Genomic DNA, 19,321 nt, shown 5'->3' with positions numbered 1-19,321 from the left:
AGGTACGGAGGGCGTTAGCTACGAGGAGAGATTGGAGAAACTTGGTTTGTTCTCACTGGAGCGACGGTAGTTGAAGGGAGGCCTGATGGAAGTCTACAAGATTATGGAGGCACGGACAGAGTGGATACAGTCAGAAGCCTTTTCCCAGGGTGGAAGAGTCAATTACTAGGAGGCATAGGTTTAAGGTGTGAGGGTCAAGGTTTGAAGGAGATGTACGAGGCAGATTTTTTTTTACACAGAGAGTAGTGAGTGCCTGGAACTCGCTGCTGGGGGAGGTAGTGGAAGCAGATACTTTTAAGGGGCATCTTGACAAGTACACGAATAGGATGGAAATAGTGGGATGTGGTCCCTGGTTAAAGTCTAACCAGTTTATTTGATAGTACATAAGAAAAACATAAGAACATAAGAAATAGGAGCAGGAGTAGGCCATCTAGCCCTTCGAGCCTGCCCCGCCATTCAATAAGATCATGGCTGATCTGTCGTGGCTCAGTTCCACTTTCCCACAAGCTTTCGGAAACAATCCCACAAGCTTTCGGAAACGCTGTGCCTTCGTCAGGTGCGTGCACACTTGTGGGATTACTGTCAAATATACCGGTTGGATTTTAACCTGGTGTTGTGAGACTTCTTGCTGTGTTGACCCCAGTCCAATGCCAGCATTCTCCACATTTAAATGCAAATACAGGTGTTTCCTTATTTCACTTTTAGATCAGTTCAAATTAACGTGTGCACAATTCAGTGAATGTTTTTTCCACAAATATACTTTATTCATTAATCTTTGAGAACATCACAAACATTCCAAATGCCGTCACACAATAAGCAGTAATATTCAGGTTCTTTACACGCATCACGTAACATTCTGAGATGCTTCAATACAGTGAAGGAATATTTCAGACATTTTACAATGGTCTTACAAACGTTGCTAAGTAATTTTAAAGACTGTCTGCATAGAAAATGTTGCACTCCCGGGTGCTTCAGTACAACTGAGATGCACGTATCATTCACTGCATACATTCAGTGAGTCATTTGGCCCAAGAAGGTTCTGCTGGAATCACAGAATCCCTACAGTGCAGAAAGAAGCTCACCAAATCTGCCCTGACCACAATTCCACCCAGATCCTATCCCTGTAACCCCACATATTTACCCTGCCAGTCCCCCGACACTGCCGTCGACTCTACGTCAGAGAAATCAAATGCCTCTCTGAGGGTGGCTGCTTTGCTGAACAAATTTAGTCCAGCCACAAGCACAGCTGAGACTTTCCTGTTGCTTGCCACTTCAACACACTACCCTGCTCTCCTGTCCACATGTCCTTCCTTAGCCTTTTCTAACGTTCTAACAAACCCCAATGCACGTAGGCGAAGCAGCACCTCGTCTTCTGATTGGCCACTTTACAGCCTTCCGGACCGAACGTTGAGTTCAACGACTTCAGAGCGTGAACTCTCGTCTCCACCTTCACCCCATTTTCACTGATTTTATTTCACCTCATTCATCCATTTTTCTCTCTCTCGTGTTTACACTACTCCATTCCAGCTCTCCTTCTTGCCCCCTCCCCATCCTCTCGTTCAGGGCAACTGTCATTATCCCCAGACAGTCCTTGAACCATCTGTATCACCACTATGCCATTCGCACATTCTGATCGTTTAATGGACACTTTTAGCACCTTTTTAGTTTCTGTACCCTCATTTACATTCCCTTTGTCCCATTCCACACCCCCCACCCATCGGATAAATCTCTGCTGATTCTCTTTGCTCTCAGCTCTGACGAAGGGTCATTGAGACTCAAAAGATTGGCTCTATTCTCTCCTCACAGGCACCGTGGGACCTGCGAAGATTATCCAGCATTTTCTGTTTTTGTTTCAGATTCCAACATCCGCAGTATTTTGCTTTCGTATAAGGGGCAATTTTGCACGGCCAATGCCCGGCAGCACAACGTCGAGTATTGTTGCTTCACGGCACAAGGAACTCGGGTCCGATTCTCAGTTTGGGTCAACGACGGTGTGCAGTCTGCACATTTTCCCCACCTCAGCGTGGATTTCCTCCCTTAGTCAAAAAGGCATACTCGTTAGGTGCATTGGCCATGCTAAATTCACCCTCAGTACTTGGACAGGTGCCAGAGTATGACGACTAGGGGCTTTTCACAGTAAAACGTCAGTGCAGTGTTAACGTAAGCCTACCTGCGACTAATGAATAAGTTCTAACTTTAAGTAATCAGCACATCTTTGGAGGAAACCAGGGCACCCAGAGGAAACCCACACAGACACGGAGAAAGCGGAAACTCCGCAGAGTCAACCAAGGTAGGAATCAAACTCGTGTCCTTCGCACCGTGAGGCAGCAGTGCTAACCACTTGTGCTGCCGTGCTACCCTTGAGTCACTGCGGGTTGGGAGAGTAACCTGCCCCTCTGCCGCCACTACCCCAAGCTTGAGTGTGTCCCTCAGTATGTAGTTATGGGTTTTGGAATGTGCCAGTCTGCAACACGCTGTCAGGGATTACTCCTTGCGTCCTCGACTTCTGGTGCATCCCTCAATGAATGTCCCATCAGCTCCGGCTGAGTGGTTAGGGGTTTTAACCACATAACTTCCAGGCAAGTCAAAGAGGAAGAAACACAGTGCGAGGGAGGGAGAGGGAATTAAAAAAACTCGCTGACAGTCCCGAATGCCGTGCTTACTTACATGCACTGCAGTGTGTAGGTTGTCACCGAGCACCCTCGGCAAGGCGGCTTCACGCCGCTGACTGAATCCAAGCACCCGCCCCCTCCCAATGGAGTAAGCGCGCATGCGCCTCACGACCAGCCCCGCCCATCCACCCGCGCCGACCAATCAGGGTGTTACGCCCGGGAAGCCGCAGCCAATCACTGTTCAGCTTACGAGGGGGTGCAGAACGAGCAGTTGCTTGTCAGCGCTCGAGCGCTGAGCGGCCGTTAGACGGGCAAGTGGCGTCGAGCCGTGAAGAGGAACGAAGCGCGAAGGAAGTTTTTTTATATATACACGTATATATTTCTAATAAAACGGGACGCCTCTGGGTCGGAGTTTACCGCTGTTATTTTTTCACCCCCCCCCCTCACTGCCTCGGCAGGCGGTGGTGGCGATGCCTGACGCACGCGCGGGGACGGGCTGCGGGCTGGCCGCGCAAGCGCGGTGAGGCCCGGCTCTCTCCCCTCCCCCCATCCGAGGCTCCATTCGGCAGGCGGCCCCGGGGCACCGTGAGATGAATCACAAAACCGGGCCTCTCACGGAGGATGATGATGACGGCGGCGGCTGCGGCGGCAGCGGCGGCGACAACGGCGAGCCAGGGCAGCCCGGTGAAAACCTACGACTACCTGCTGAAGTTCCTGCTGGTGGGCGACAGCGACGTGGGCAAGGGAGAGATCCTGGAGAGTTTGCAGGACGGGGCCAGCGAGTCCCCCTACGCCTACAGCAATGGTGAGTGAGTGAGGGAGGGAGGGAAGCCGGCCAGCTACGCTGGCACAAACAGTGCAACCTTCACTTGCAGTATTTATAATCCCACTCCAGCACGCTGAACCCACCATCTGGATACTTGAAGGACTCTGGCATGCTTAACTTAGATGTAGTTTTCAAAAAAAAAGACCAGGGTCAAACAAATGTAAAAGCAAATTACTGCGGATGCTGGAATCTGTAACAAAAAAAAGAGAAAATGCTGGAAAATCTTAGCAGGTCTGACAGCATCTGTGGAGAGCGAATAGAGCCAACGTTTCTGGATGACCCTTTGTCAGAGCTTAGATAAATGTGCAACAACTGGTGTAGCATTTTGTTTTGAAGATGCATCCGAGTTAGACATGAATGTCCTGAAAGGATTCCCCGTGGTCATCTTTTATTTGGTGGCTGCCTGTGTTTCCTGATGTATTGTGCGCTTTCCTTTGCTGTTTATTGTAAATCTTAACCCGCAATCTAGTTAATACTTCTTCTGCTCCCGATATGAGCTGTTTGCTCCCTTGGAGGAAAGCTGCCGTGTTTGCAAGGGTTCATGATCAAATATCTTGTGTAACATTCATAAAAGCATCACCTGTCTGCTAAAGTGCAAGTGATGACAAACTCTTCTGCGGTTTTCAAGGGCATATTTGAAATCTAACCTGCATTAGCAATAGCGATGTTAATATTTATTTTAAAATTTGACGTAAATTACTAATGTAAAATGAAAAGTGCTGATCATGTAAGAACATGCTGAATCAGACTAATTGAACTCTGCTGTTGGTGTGACAGCTAATTTCTCTTTTTCATTGAGTGTTAACTTCAAAGATCTATCAGTTGTTTTAAAATCTCCACGTACTTCAACTGAAAGGGATATTCTTGAAAGCCTAATTTGTATTGAATGCTGGTGATGTGTTGCTTCTGATTTGTAAGTGGTTCAGAAATTACATGCTGCTGTTTTTCTTGGTGACGGACCTTGACAACGCATTTCTACTATTTCCAGAATTTGCCTTTGGCTACTGTGAAATAATGAGTGGTTGTTAATAATCAAGGTGCTTTAAAATTGACAATATGTGATCCTTAGTTTTGGTAAATGATGCAAACTGCAAACTGATTCCTTTTAAATATCCTTTTATATATTATCAATATGTGAACTGGGAAGCAAATATTTTTCCATTGGAATTGTAGCATAGAAAGTAAGTACGTTACAGTTGGTGAGGTAGATTCAAATGTTTTGAGCTTTCCAAAGGGACTGAAGGTCCTACCTGCTGACAGAGAAAGCTTCACTGCAGGTACACGGTGTCAAGTAGCCAAGTTATCTGCACGTTTTGTTAAATACATATTTAAACTGTTGTATAAATAAACTGTCAATTATTGAATATTTTATTAATATATTGAATATTTTTCTTGCGTATGTCATTGCCCTCAAAGCAGTTTGTTGTGAAACACTTGATGTTTTCAAGTACAAAAGTGCAAGAAAAATGAAAGCAGTTTTTTAAATTAGCTAAATTTAGATTCTTGGAAGAAACAAATTTTGGTTACTGATGTGGACAGTGCAAGTTTGCATTAATATCTTGTGTAAAAGCTTGGCACAAATGTTATGAAATTCATTTACATACTAAAGTTCTGGGTAATCCATTGAGGCGATGTATACATCTGAATAATTATGTGAGACAAATATTTAGGAAACTGCTGTAACGTGCAAAAGAGGATTGATCGGGTTAGCCTGCTATTAACTGTGATTGGTACACAGCTGCAGAGCGACAGGGAAACGGTTAACATTTCAGGTTGATGATGACCTTTTTCGATGAAAGGTCACCGTCGACCTGAAACTTTAACTACGTTTCTCTCCGCAGATTCTGCCTGACCCGCTGTGTATTTCGACTCTTTTTCTGTTTCTAATTTCAGGTTTCCAGCATTTGTGGTATTTTGCTTTGGAATTGATCCTTGTGTAAAATCAGGTGTTTTTTTTTGATACCAAAACAGTTCATTGTTAGTCTTCTCCCTCTTGCTGGGATAACAAGGTGACAATATTTTGATCTTCACTGTGAACAGCTGGCAGAAACTGTCATTTCAGTAGGGCATCTTGCTTTTGTGTGACATTACTTTTACAACTTGGTCACAACAAACAAGTCACTAATTGAGACAAGTAAGTTCAAACGCTTGTGGCTTTGGAGTTCCTAGCTTATGGGTGCGTATCTTTTTTTGGAAGAGTAGTTTTATTTCAGTTTTGAATTGGTGTTTTAAAATGATTGATTCTAGTGTATTGCATGCCATGTGGTGATAACCCGATTTGATTTTCAGTTGCGAGTTAGGGTGTAGTTTATGTTTCATAATTATTAGTGTTTGCAATTTTTCTCTACACGTAACAAACTGCAGGAGTTTACATTGTGTGTTTAAATACATACACGCTTCTGTAATTTGAATTTATCTATTGATAGGTTGAGTGTTCTGTCAATATAGAGGTATTATCTGAATATCAATTTTCCTAAAGTGATTTTTAGTCTGTATGAGAAAATATACGTAGATTTGAACTGGCTGTGGTGACCAGCGTGATTGAGGAATTTCAATGACGAAAAGAAAGTGGGAATTTGTTGAACTGTACAATACTATCTAGACGCATGCAAATTCACAGAATACACTTTGCTTAATACGTCCCTACGATTTTTGCCGTGTGAACTTTACATTCTAATTTGTATTTTACCGCTGTCCAGATATCAACAAAAAGTGAGTCTTGTCATATGGGATTGGATTTTGAATTAATGAGTTTTAATATAAAATGTGGTCTCAGTTGGAAAAATATGATAGGTTCCACCAAGATACTAACTATCCTGTGCATGTTTATGGTTTTTTTTAAACCTTCTATCTCTGTATCTATTCATCTTCCCTGGCAACTCTTCCAGATTGCCAGGTAATCAAAAGAACGACGTTGTTTATCGTCACTGACTCCCTCGCTTCCGTCGTCACTTTTCTTTCGCTAGGTAACTGCGCGTCAAGTTTAACTTTTTAATAAAATGGTCATGTTTATTGATTAGCATTTCATTTTGTGACAAGTATGACCAACAATAACTCATTTTTAAAAAATCGTCCTTGTGTCTTGGCTTCAATTAACAATTTGCGATTTTCTGGATTTGCGTTTTGTTTGAAAGTATCATAATTTTTTTTATATGGAAAACCGTGTATTGCCATTGCAATATTGTACTATAATATATGCATCTTGGGTGTTTGGTAACACACACTCTTTTCTCTGCTTCAGTAAATTGAGTTTGTATTCTACTCTAGAAATATGAACTGACAACACTTCAGTAAAATACTGAGTGCTGCAGTGCTCGGTACAATTAGATGAAACGTTGGATCGAGGCCCTGTCTGCCCACTTCAGCATGATGCAAATGATCCAATGGTATTATTCAAGGAAGGGCAGAGATGTTCTCCGTTGCTGCTCAATATTTATTTGTTTTTAAAATTTTTACTCGATTTCGAAGTTACAGAACCGGTGCCCGGAGTGAACCAGGCAAGTTCAAGTCCAGCTCCTTGCTTGTTCCGAAAACCTAACTCAAACCGAATCCAATTGATGGTCCCCGCAAGAGAGACGTACACTATCCAAGCTGATAGAAAAGACATTACACCCCATCTGGGGCTTGATCTTAGCCAAGGCTGAGAAGCAGTGCCAATATGCAGTAATTGTCATATTGCTATATATGGGATCCTGCTGTGCTCAAGTTGGCTTGCTGCGTTTCCTACAGTTGAAAGTATTGGTGACGAATCAAAGGCGTTTGTGGCAGAGACCGAAAACGATGGCTCCGACCTTCCCAGTATTAGAGTCCTCCAGGATTAGATGTTGAAGCAACAAACGAGACGCAGGAAGGATCGGGAGTTGAACTGGATGTCGTCAGCGAACGTTGTATTTTCAACCCTCGACGAGGATCGACATTTTAGACGAGAGATATGAGGGCATCGAGTATAATTCTGCCCCTAGTAGGCCCCTCTATTCCAAGGGGTGTAGGCTTGATGTTTCTGACACAATACTGTTTTTGCTGTCTTATCATCAGGTCTGGCTGGACCATCTCAATATTACCAGGCCTCACTGTCCATATTATTAAGGGATTTAGGGATAAACGAGGGAAGGTGGAGTTGAGGTTAAAAATTTTAATGAACGGAGCGGGGGGAGGGTAAACGAGGCTTGAAAGACCAAATTGCCACTTGCTCCTATATCCTATTCTCTGCCTGAGCCATCCACAAATTCAAATTCATCTTTCATAATGAAGATAACTCTTGAGCTTCTTTTCTCCTTTTAATGTCTTCTCTCTTCCACCTTCAGCTCTCAGGATTGCAAGAAGCTCATGGACTTCTTTGTTACTAAGATGAAGTTTAGCTGTTCAACTAACTTGGTGGCTTTCCCCTTCCCACTGAGCCAAACCAGCCCCCTCCACCCCAAAACCACACCTTTCCCTGGGCTTCCCGCTGGCCCGCTCCTGATCGTATGTCCACCTCTAGTCTCGGTCGCACACTCCTCCCCCATCTCCCTTTATGCCTTGTCGATTAGCCCAATCGACTTGATTCGTTAGTTCTGTGATAGAGGACTATCCAACTTTGCTTTTTGTTAACTTGCATGTGAATGGCTCCTGTCACTTAAGTACTATCCATTCCTTTCAAAACTGCTATCTTCACCACCCTCTTCACGTAATTACCTTTTATACCCTTTGTTCTTGCAAACTACTGTCTAATTTCCTTTTCCCCGTCAGAGCCTTTGCACGTGCTGTTGTCTCAAAACGATGTCTGAAATTCCCTACTTGAATTATTTTGATTCCCTTCCAAAGCAGCTAGTCGTGGTCGCAAATGTCTCACGACCGTGGCCCTGGTCTTTTTTTTCCTCCTCGATCCCTCTATTGTCTTTGACAGAGTGAACCGTGTTGTCCGTTTCCAATGCCATCTCCGTCGTTTAGTTCACTGAGACGAGACTTGCTCGGCTTTCCTCTTGTCTGTCAATGAGGACCTTGATCATCCCTCTGCCTATTGGTAGAACTCCCTCATTGACCCTGAACTGACCTTCTGAGCCTATGTTCTCTCTGTCACAAAAGTGAATGTATTTCCACCTCAGTAGTGTAACCTAAATAGACTATTGAGTCTCTAAACTACGCTTTTATGACTTCCAAACTTGCTGTCTTGGTTTCCTCCCATCCTCCACAATATGTGATCTTCAATTCATTTGAACTTCAACTGTCCACGTCCTAATGTGCAGTAAATTCTGTTCATACTTGACTCCCGTCCTCACCGATCTGTATCGCTGCCAGTCCCCAACACCGTAAGAAGTCTCAGGACACCAGGTTAAAGTCCAACAAGTTTATTCGACAGTAAACCCATAAGCTTTCGGAACGCTGCTCCTTTGTCAGGTGAGTCGCTGCGGTGACGTCACTCTGAGTCAGGCGTCGTGAGACTTCTTACTGTGTTTACCCCAGTCCGACGCCGGCTTCTCCACATCGTGAGTCCAGATTTAAATTCTCATCTTTGTCATTACCCCTCCCTACATTTCGCTGTCCTCCCCAAATCGGGCCTTTTCTTGACGCTGCCGTCGGCGCTCATACTTTCAAACTCCTACTCTACGTGCAGTGGAATTTACCGAACCTTTCTGCCTTCTCCTCCAGCCTTGATATCGCCTTCTTGGTTTGGTGTGCCTTCCAAACGTGCCTCTAAAACACCTTGGGATGTCTTGCTACATTAAAATTGTTTTATAGATGCAAATTGTTCATAAACCCTCTTGTACCTTGTGTGCTCATTGTATGTACTTGGATATAAGTGGATCATCCTCAAAAGAAAATAGTTCTTCTGAGATGTGTTATCTCGCGTCCCTGTGTCTAACTTGTAACGTTATCAATTTTCAGTCATGCGGACCTTGGATTGGGTGCTGCGTGTATTCGTCGAATTAATAACACAGCATTGAACACAAATATGGGAATGTCAGTAGATTGAAGATGGGCTGGGAAAGAAATATATTCTTCCCCACCTCACTTCCCAAGTAAATATCAGATGTTTTGAAACTAATAGCAAAATTAGAACTAAGTTGTCAAGCAATGAATGTCCTGTCCAGGAAACTAAGATGGAAGTATGGATAAGCAGCATTGCCCCAGAACTGGGAACTATCCAGGAACAATATGGAAAGACGTTACTTGTGTCCAGATCCTACAAGGTAATGGGAGAACATCTGCTGTCTTGAGACCCTGTCCCCCACATCCTCCTCTCGTACTTTTTGCTCCGCTAACGTCTCTGCCCTTTTAACTTGCCTCTGCTTCCGTTTCCACCTTGCTTTCTGCTTGTTTGCTGCTTTGTTCTCTCCACTCCTAATCCTTTCATAATGAAAAATAGGAGCAGGAGTAGGCCATATGGCTCCTTGAGCCTGCTCCACCATTCAGTAAGATCGTAGCTCATCCTTTATTTGCACTCCATAACCCTTGATGTCTTTTAGTGTCTAGAGATCTATTTCCTCCTCAAATTAATTCAGTGACCTGGTCTCCTCAGCCTTCTGTGGTAGACAGTTCCACAGGTTCGCTGCCCTCGAGTGAAGAAATTTCTCCTCGTCTCAGTCTTAAATGGCCTACCCCACGTCTCGAGAGTGTGACCCTTTTAGACAAACAGGGGAAACGTCCCTTCGTCCAGTTTGTTCAGTCCTGAAATAATTTTATACGGTGCAATGAGATCCTCTCATGCTGCTAAACTCCAGCGAATACGGGCCTAATCGACCCGATCTCTCCTCGTACGACAATCCTGCCATTCCAGGAATCGACCTCGTCAACCTTTGCTGCGTTCCCCCTTTGACAAGTATATGCTTCCTTAGGTAAGGAGACTAAGGCTGCGCACGCTACTTCAGGTGTATCGTAATCTGCATAATATTTAGCCATTTTTTTCCTACCTAAGTGGATAACTTCACGTTCATCCAAATTATACTGCCACTGCCACGTATTTGTCCATTTACTCAACTTGTCTAAATCGCTTTGAAACCTTCTTGCGTCCTCTTCACCACTCACAGTCCAACCTAGTTCTGGAAAATCAGATGACTTGGAAACTTTACATTTGGTCGCTTGATATCTGGTGTGAATAGACGAGACCCAAGTACTGATCCTTGCAGTACCCCGCTCTGACCACGGCCTACTACATTGGAAAAAAAACACATTTATTCTTCTTCTGTTTGCTAATAGGTTCTTAATCCATGCCAGCATATTACCCCAATCCCATGCACTTTAACTTGACACACTGTCCTCTTGATGGGACTTTATTAGAAGCTTTCTGAAATTACAAATACACTGCATCTACTGGTTCTCCCTTATCAGTTCTGCTACTTACATCCTCAAATAAAACCTCATTGGCTTGTCAAACGTGATTTATCTTTCATAAATCCATTTTGACTTTGTCTAATCTTGTTGATATTTTCGAAATGTCCTGTTATCACATCCGTCATAATGATCTGTAGCATTTTCCTCACGAGCTGCGTTAGGCTAATCAGCCTGTAATTGTTTTCTAGATTTCTTCCATCCCTTTTTTAAATAGCGGGTTACGTTTGCTACCCTGCAATCTGCTCGACTGTTCGAGAATCTTTGTGCTCGGCATTAACACCAGATGAGCAAAGCTACGAGAGGTTGACGGGTTAGAAAATAAAAACAGGAATACTAGAAGTACGCCAGGACAGGCAGCATCGAAAGAAGAGAAAATGAGTTAATCTTTCAGATGTATTTCTGAAAAGCTTTTTAGTTTGCAGATGATGTTTAATCTGTATTTCCAACGTCATGTGTTTTTATTTCAGATCCCTAATATCTGTAGTTTTTGCTTTTGTCTTAATTTTAAATTTAATAAATTATATTTTGTTTAGAATTCAATTCTTTGGCAATATTTACCAAAACACCTTTAAAAGAAATGTTCGTTATTTGTTTGTGTACATCGTTGTGATTATCGAACGAGATTGTCATACTACTTTTCAGTTAGATCCATTCCATTTGTTCGTTGACCTTGCTTCCGGTATATATGAAAGAACTAAGAACTGGATATCTAAAATAAATGTGAAGTAGCTCATCTAGTTTTCAAAAGGAGAAAAAAGTGCTGGCCAGCGTTGTAGTTTTATCCGAACCTGGGGTTTCAAATGGAACCGTTATCCTATTTCCCATCAAACATTGATGACCTAGTATGTGCTTCCAGCTTTTTCTTGTGTTTATTCCTTTTTGTGTCACGATATAAATAACCACGTGATGTCGAGCTTCCTAGAAAGAAACGATCGCCACGCTAATAACGAAAGTTTTCCAGATTACATTCATTGCAGTAGTTATATTTAAAATCACCAGCTATAGATTTAATGTGCAGATCTTTCAAATATTTGGTCATGCTTCCAGCTTTAGAGTTTAAGTTGTTCTTTATGGCTTTTGTGTTTTGAAAGGAAATAACTCTTAACCCCATTAAAATAAGATCATCGTTTAAGGGCAGTAGTGGAACGTTCGGTTGAAATTTTGTCGAAAAATCTGCAGGTCACGATTGTTTGTAGTAAATCTTTCACAATCCTGTCAAAATTATTTGAGGACGAAAATAAAACATGGTTACTTTCACGGCCTTTTTGTTTACTAAATAGACAGTAAGATGATTAACCACGTTAATTTGTATTGTTCATTTATGACATAACCGCGCTTAAAATAACATTCTTTGTTTAGTAGTGATGGATGCAGCTCCCGATTCCTAACTCGTTCAGGCACTATCTTATTAAATAGTGGGTCAGAAATCCAGCAGTTTATCTGAAAGATACTGTTTATTTTGGTGGTTCTTTGATACGGTCTTTGCCAGGAAATGATTGGTCCGACAGTTTAATCTAAATATATCTGCAAAATAGTATGGGATACAGAGGAAAATCGTGGATTTTTTTTTTTGTAACATACTGGTTGTAACTGTTGTGCAGTTTTTGGTTCAGTAGTTTGACAATTGCCTGCAAAAGTAAGTATTTGCAAGAGGTTACGGTTATGTTCAAGCTGTTATTAAATTGCATTGTTTATAGGGAGCAGTTAGATATTGTTGTTCAGTATTCATTTTCATCGCTTAGGCGTAGACCGATGCGCAGCGATACGATAAATCATCCTGTCGAGTAGGAGAAATTTCTGTGAAACGTGCTCAAGAGTCCTGCTGTGTTTGGAATAGCAGTGTGTTTTGAGGACGTGCAGCAGATTGGCTCAGTAAACAGCTGAGGTACCTCTTGTAATGTACTGCTGTGATTTGTAAGTTTTTAATTACACGACTCCCGATCTCAATTATCGTTCCCGTATTCACCTTGTTAATTATGCACATTGCGGACTTCTGTCCGTCGGATAAGTTTTGCCAACTTGAATAGCACAAGATTGTGATTTAAACATAAACCGGCGCACTCTACGGTCTTTGTCACATTTTGGAACGCTTCCACATTGCATAATAGACTTTGTTCATAGCTCCTAAACACAATTCCTCTATAGCTGTCTATATAGCTGAATGCGTGTCAAATGAGTTCATTTGGCACTGGTGATTATTTTTCAACTGAGGGGGAAATAGTTGTGTTGGGGAAATTGTGCTTTCAGTATTTTTCACTGTAGCGGTTTCAAATTGAACTATTAATAAAATAACTTTTGTAGTCTCTGTTACCTCTGTGAATTAAGAGCAATATCTGACTCTTGATGCTCCACGTCACTACAAATCCTGGTCACGCAGTGATCGTGTAAGTCTTGATAACTTGCATAATTAACCTCTATGTATCCTCGTCTTTATTTATTTTCAGAAACCTAATTATTTGTAAGTGCCAATGCTAAATATTGCACTGAAATAAACTAGTTGTGTAACTATTTATAATACGTTCTTTGTTCTTAGTTCGAATAAGTGGCGTATTTATTTCAAACGTACGAACTGCAAATAGCTGACTTTTGATCGAGAATCTTGAGCATTACTCTCGAGACCGTAAGAGTCCAACCTTTTGCCTTGAGGGAATGCTGCTTAATAGGTTTGGCACAAAAGGAGAGTTTTCATTTCAGCTTCAAAAGATTTTTACAAAACTACGATGGTCTCGGACTAAAGGATAGAGACAAATGCCTCATCTGGCAGATTGAAGCCTTTTGGCATTCTGCTCCCCTCTTCGTGAAACATGAACTCCAAATAATTGAGATTTGATATTTTAATCCTACTCGAGTAGGTATACATAATAGGAGCATCTGGCCCATGCATTAGCTTGTTTGGAGAATTTTACATTTTCTGCTCTGTTGTTTTCCCTCGCTATCCTATTTCCAGGCCTGTTCGTCGATTCCAGCAGATTGTTTGCAATATTTCAGCTTGGTATTTTGAGGTTTCTAAATTTTGCAATTAAGTACTCTTGAAATCTAGGTTAAAGTATTTGGAGAGTAAAGAGAAGTGAATTTAACGTAGTGCATATGTCAGAATGGGAGTTTTGTCTTTACGTCAGCAAGAATATTCATTATAATAGAAAGCAGTAGGCTGCAAACATATTAAAGCTACCTGTAGTACAGGTAATCTATATGGCAGGTCGGCATAGTAGTTAGCACTGCTGCATCACAGCACCAGGGACCCCGGTTCAGTTCCAGTCCTGGGTGACTGTGCTTGCACGTTTTCCCTGGGTTTCCTCCCACAGTCCAGGGATGTGCAAGTTAAGTGGTTTGGCCATGCTAAATTGCCCTTTACTGTCCAAAGATGTGTAGGATTATTGGGGGAAGTACATGGGTTAGAGACCGGGTAAGGTGATCTGTCAGAGAGCGGGTGCAGACTCGATGGGCCAAATGACGGATTCCTGCACTGCGGAGATTCGATGATCTGAAATGAAGCGTTTTGTCTGAGAGAGCGATAATGCCCTAGTTTTAGAATAATTGTACTTCATTTTTTTTTTGTATGATACACGAAGCTCCATTATTAGATCACTCTCCTCCTCCTCATTTCTAACTCTCTGAGGTGCTCCTCCAAAAAATCCCTGACTTCAATTGCTACACTATCAGTTACCTGGGCTCTAATCTCTGGAATTCCATCCTCGAACTCCTCTGGATCTCTCCCTCTCTTTTGTCCTCGAAGACATTCCGTAAAAAAAATGTGTTTTTAATGAAGACCCTGTGAAGCAACTTGAGACATTTTAGGATAAATGACATTGTATAAACATAAGTTGGCTACGTTAGTCAATTAGTTTGTATCATCAGTGCACCATTGATTCCATGTTTTATCTGCTTTTCCTGATGTGGTATCCTACCAATTGAGAACTCGTGTGCTGTTTTATAAGAACTAATTTGACACTCCACTTAGTTTAGAGCAGCATGAATCAGTGAATACTGACTTGTCTGCTGTTGTGGAGGGAGGAGAGTACAATATTGAGCAGGTGTATTTACACTCTTGTATAGAACGTAGAACATTCAAATACATGGGCGTAATTGTATTTGCACAACTTGGTATCGACATTTTTAAAGTTTGCTTTTACTGGGTATGATTATAGATGTTATGAAGCACAGGTTCCTTGATAGCAACTGAATAAACCTGAATGAAAAATTGTTTGGCATTATTAAGACGGGCTGACAAAAGCTGTCTGTCATTGCATTTGTGCTATTTATAGATTACGCGGTACAACTCCTTTCGATACAATTTGTTTGAAATGAGCATAATCTGTACAAAAGATGGGAAAATTTAAGTGCAAATAGAGTCCCCGTAATCATTTGCTAGTTTACAAGATAGTTTGCTGGAAATCTAAGGTGGTGACTGCACCCCAGTGGGTTACAAATGATTCTGTATTATAAAAAAAGTCAGTAACTAAAATTCAGGGTTACTCAATCGACGGATTGACACCGATTTAACAATTGTTTGTTTTTTGTGAAATACATTTCCGTTGCATTAATCAAACCACGATTGTTACACTTAAAATATACCTTCGTATATTTTAAATAAACTTTCAAGCACTGCCCGATTGTGCTGGTTTTTGGAAGACTTTTGTCTTCGATGATATACAAATGAGTTCGAGGGGAAGAGAAACACTCGAAAATAGGCGCGTTGCGTCCAGAGTGGAAACGTTACCTCTGAAAGTTCGTAGTTGCAGGTTATCCTTCGTGTTTGTGATCTGTTAATACTACATATTTTTAGCTGCTCCGTAAAAATAACTACCATTAGGGAACTATTATTTGTAAGATTTTAGTTTACAACTTGGAACGACAGGAAAGTAATGACTGTGAATTGACACAGTGCTTTTCGTGTCATCAGGATAGAGCAGTGTGCTTCGCAGTAATATCTGGGCTAGAAACCGGAATGAGTTTTGCCTGGTTTTTGAGTGTAAAACAGTGTGACGGTGATACATTTTGCAGTTTGATAGCCGCAGCTCTATCTATTCACACTCTCAGCTCTTAGAAACATCAAATGAGATAAACATCTAGTTAATCAGTTTTGGTTGAGAGTTGAATGTTGATCAGTACACTCGAAGGATGAGTGATTAGGTTATTCTGAGATACACTGGCTGTTCTGTGCATCCATTTGATAGAATGGGGTACAGCACGTGTCCATGCTGCCTTCATTAGGATCACGACAAAACATTGTATACGGTTTTGGATACCACTCGCCATTTTGGTCACGAAGTACTACTCGTCCAGTTACTTAAGATTCTGATCTGTTGAGTGTTACCTCGTCGGCAACGGCCTCGTTTTGAGGGGGTGATAGTCGAGGGATAAGTCGAACAATTGGAACCAGTCCACGACGCGTCAGGCATTTCTGACGGTGCACCGTAACAAGATTTCGACCGTTTTAATCTTCAGGCCTGGTTTAGTAAGATTTTTGCCTGACCTGATTGTGATCTAACTCCACTTTGCTGCCTGCTTCACAACCCTTGACTCCCTTACAGATTAAAAGCAGCTCAGCCTCGTGCTCGCTGAGACAGAGAATCCAACGATTATCTCTGACAAAATAAATTCATCCTCGTCTCTGTCTTAAATGAAGACTCCTTGTTCAAGATCAGTGGTGGGCAACCTGCGCCTGGGGGCCACAGGTATTCTAAGTGAGATCCATGAGATATTTATTTGATCACTGCCCATACACACAGTTGCCACATTCTGCTGATTTCTGTCCAGTTCATTTTTTCCTACTGGTATGACTGAAGTGATACGCACGTAAAGCAAGGGCAAATGAAGTGAAGTGTGTGCCGGTTGCACACAACATTGACTATGAGAGCCACGGACTCCCTCTGTATCCAAAGTGTAAATATTTATTTTGCCATTCGAAGTTGATAATTCTATTAATATATAAACGAGTAAGCGTGCCCTAAAACCTGTAACGAAATCGTCGGCACGTATTTAATCTTATTCACAAAACCGTGGTTCGCGAACAAGTCTGACTTCAATCTTGCAGCCCACTGAGATGGAGGGCCGCTCACGCGGCTCGCTCAGTAGCCGAGATTGCTCATCATTTTTTGGATTCTCCCACGATAGGGAACTTGCTCTCGGCATCCACCCTGTCAAGTCCCCACAGAATCTTACATTTTAATAAGATCACCCCTCGTTCTTGTAAACTCCAATGGTTTTAGACCCAATCTGCACAGTCTTTCGTCATAAGATATTCCTTTCATCTCAGAAATTAACCTAGTGAACTTTGTAAGTAAGACCAGGCAACCTGATTCATTACTGAAAAAGATCAAACAGCTATTGGTAGCTGATCCACATTGTTCCAGGCATCTTTGCACGATACTCTGTCAAGACCGTGAACTGACCGTTTAACTCGTGGCTGTTCGAGAGAACTTAATATCAGAGAATGGCACGGTGACGGGCCCTTTGGCCCAAACTGGTCCACGTCAACCAAAATGCCCATCTAAGTCGACCCTTTTTGCCTGCGTTTTGCCCATATCCCTTTTAACCTTTCCTATCCGTGTTCGCAGTAACTTCATTGCAGTGTTACTCTTTAACTTTAATTGTTCGATGCCTTTTAAATGTTATAGAATCACAATTATTTGGCTCGTGTTTTGTTACATCAGGATTCCCAAACTGCGTTCAGCGAAACCCTGGGATTCTTGTGAATACATCCGGGCTGTAGTGTTTGAAAAAGAACTAGGAGCCGGAGTAGATAACTCGGCCCCTCGAGCCTGCCGTGCCAGTTAATACGGTGTCGGCTGATCTCATCTCAGCCTCAACTTCACCTTCCTGTCCGTTCACCACAGCCCTTCAAACTCTTAACTCGTTAAAAATCTGTCCGCCTCTTCCTAAATTTACTCAATGTCCTGGCATCTACCACACTCTGGGGGAGTGAATTCCATAGGCTCACAATCCTTTGAGAGAAATAATTTCCCCTCATCTCTGCCTACACTGTATCTGAAAACTATGACCTCTTGTTCTAGATAGCTCTACAAGAAGAAAAATCCTCTCCACGTCTACTTTGTCAATCCCCTTTATCGTTTTGTACAGTTGAATTAGATCTTTCGTTCTTCTAAATCCCAGGGAGTATAGGCCTAAACAGGTCAATCTACAAAGCTGTTTGTCCACTCAGACTCTGGCCTCTGCAGAACCCAGCCTCTGAATGGATGAACTGGAATTGGCAAGGAAGTCTTCAAATTTCTACGTCAGGGTGACGGGACAGCGAAGCGACGTTCAGTAGACAATGGAAGGATGGGGAGAACGGACAATTTAGGACGACAGGAAGCGGCCGTCAGGTGGGTGAGGAAGAAGCCACGGAGCAGGAGCGAGTGGGCGAGTAAGCCTCTGTGCGGGAGTAATTGTGTGGCAAGAGGAAGCGTGCATGTATCTGAGAGCTGGGGGGTGTGTGTATGGCGGGGTGGGGGGTTGTATGTTGCGGGGCTGTGTGTGTGTGTGTCTGTGTTGGGGGCGGCGGTATGGTGTGTTGGTGTGCGCGCGCACCTGCGTCGAGAGAAGGTTGTGCCCGCGTGTCGAGGTGTGGAGTGCTGCTCAAGGGAGAGGAGAAGGGGTGCGAGGGAGGAGGAGGAGGGGCCCGCTTGCGTATACGAGGGGGAGCAGGGAGAAAGCTGGGGGGAGGAAGGATGGGGTGGACACACGTACCAGGAACTCTGTTTCGGTTTCCAGCTTGGGTCACTGTGCGGACTCTTCACGTTCTCGCGTCTGCGTGGGTTTGCCCCGGGTACTCCGGTTTCCTCCCACAGTTTGAAAGACGTGCTGGTTACGTGCATCGGCCGTGCTAAATTCTCCCTCGGTGTACTCAACCAGGCGCTGGAGTGTGGCGGCTTGGGCATTTTCAGTTACTTCGTTGCAGTGTTAATGTAGGCCGACTTGTGACATTAATAAATAAACGTTTTTAAAAATCTTGATGTAAACTGCTGGCATGATGACTGAGAAGTATGTGCAAGTAATACATAATAGAAGTAAACATACTGGAAGCAGGGCTGAGAAAGCAGTAAATTATCAGACTTGAAATGTTAACTCCCTCTCTGTCTCTCTTGTTATTGATGCCTGACATGCAAAGTATCTCCTGCATTTTCTACTTTTATTTCAGATTTCTGCATCTGCAGTACATAAGCCAATTTGTTACTGTTGAGCAACTTAATAGATTTGGACAGATGGGCCAATGTTTTTTATTGCATTATCAAAGATTACGACCCACTAGTTAGAAAGCAAGTAACCGGCCCCAGCTTAAATAGTTTGAGATGCTGGCCAATATTGTTTATTCTGCTGGAAATTTCATTCAGTTTCTTAGTTCAATGATCTGCCATCTGCGATGTGGATTTGCATTTGACAAATATCCATTTGCTACATTGTCATTTTGAGTAGACACAAAAGGTTTTAAGACGATCAGCAGCATGACGTGGAGGAAAACCCATGCCGTTTCTAAATTCTAGTGAGTTCAGGGTTGGAGTTTCCTGTGCCTGTCAGTAAGACACCTTATCTAAATATTTTGGCTGACGGCCCAGTACTTGGGGCTGGG

At 42.7% G+C, this 19,321-nt stretch overlaps 1 protein-coding gene across 1 annotated transcript in view; it reads left to right on the top strand.

Moving 5' to 3' along the window:
• The first annotated feature begins 2,877 nt into the window (after positions 1-2,877).
• Positions 2,878-19,321, top strand: part of rab40c (RAB40c, member RAS oncogene family) — an 87,640-nt gene continuing 71,196 nt past the window's right edge. The window contains exon 1 of the mRNA XM_080206066.1: positions 2,878-3,417. Coding sequence (XP_080062192.1) covers positions 3,234-3,417 — 184 coding nt within the window. The 5' untranslated portion in view covers positions 2,878-3,233. The remainder of the gene's footprint in view (positions 3,418-19,321) is intronic.

This window comes from Carcharhinus amblyrhynchos, chromosome 18, assembly GCF_965287045.1.
Source record: "Carcharhinus amblyrhynchos chromosome 18, sCarAmb.v2.hapA, whole genome shotgun sequence".
Taxonomy (NCBI): Eukaryota; Metazoa; Chordata; class Chondrichthyes; order Carcharhiniformes; family Carcharhinidae; genus Carcharhinus; species Carcharhinus amblyrhynchos.
The sequence above is the reverse complement of the archived record's forward strand: the minus strand, read 5'-3'. Positions and strand labels throughout refer to the sequence as shown.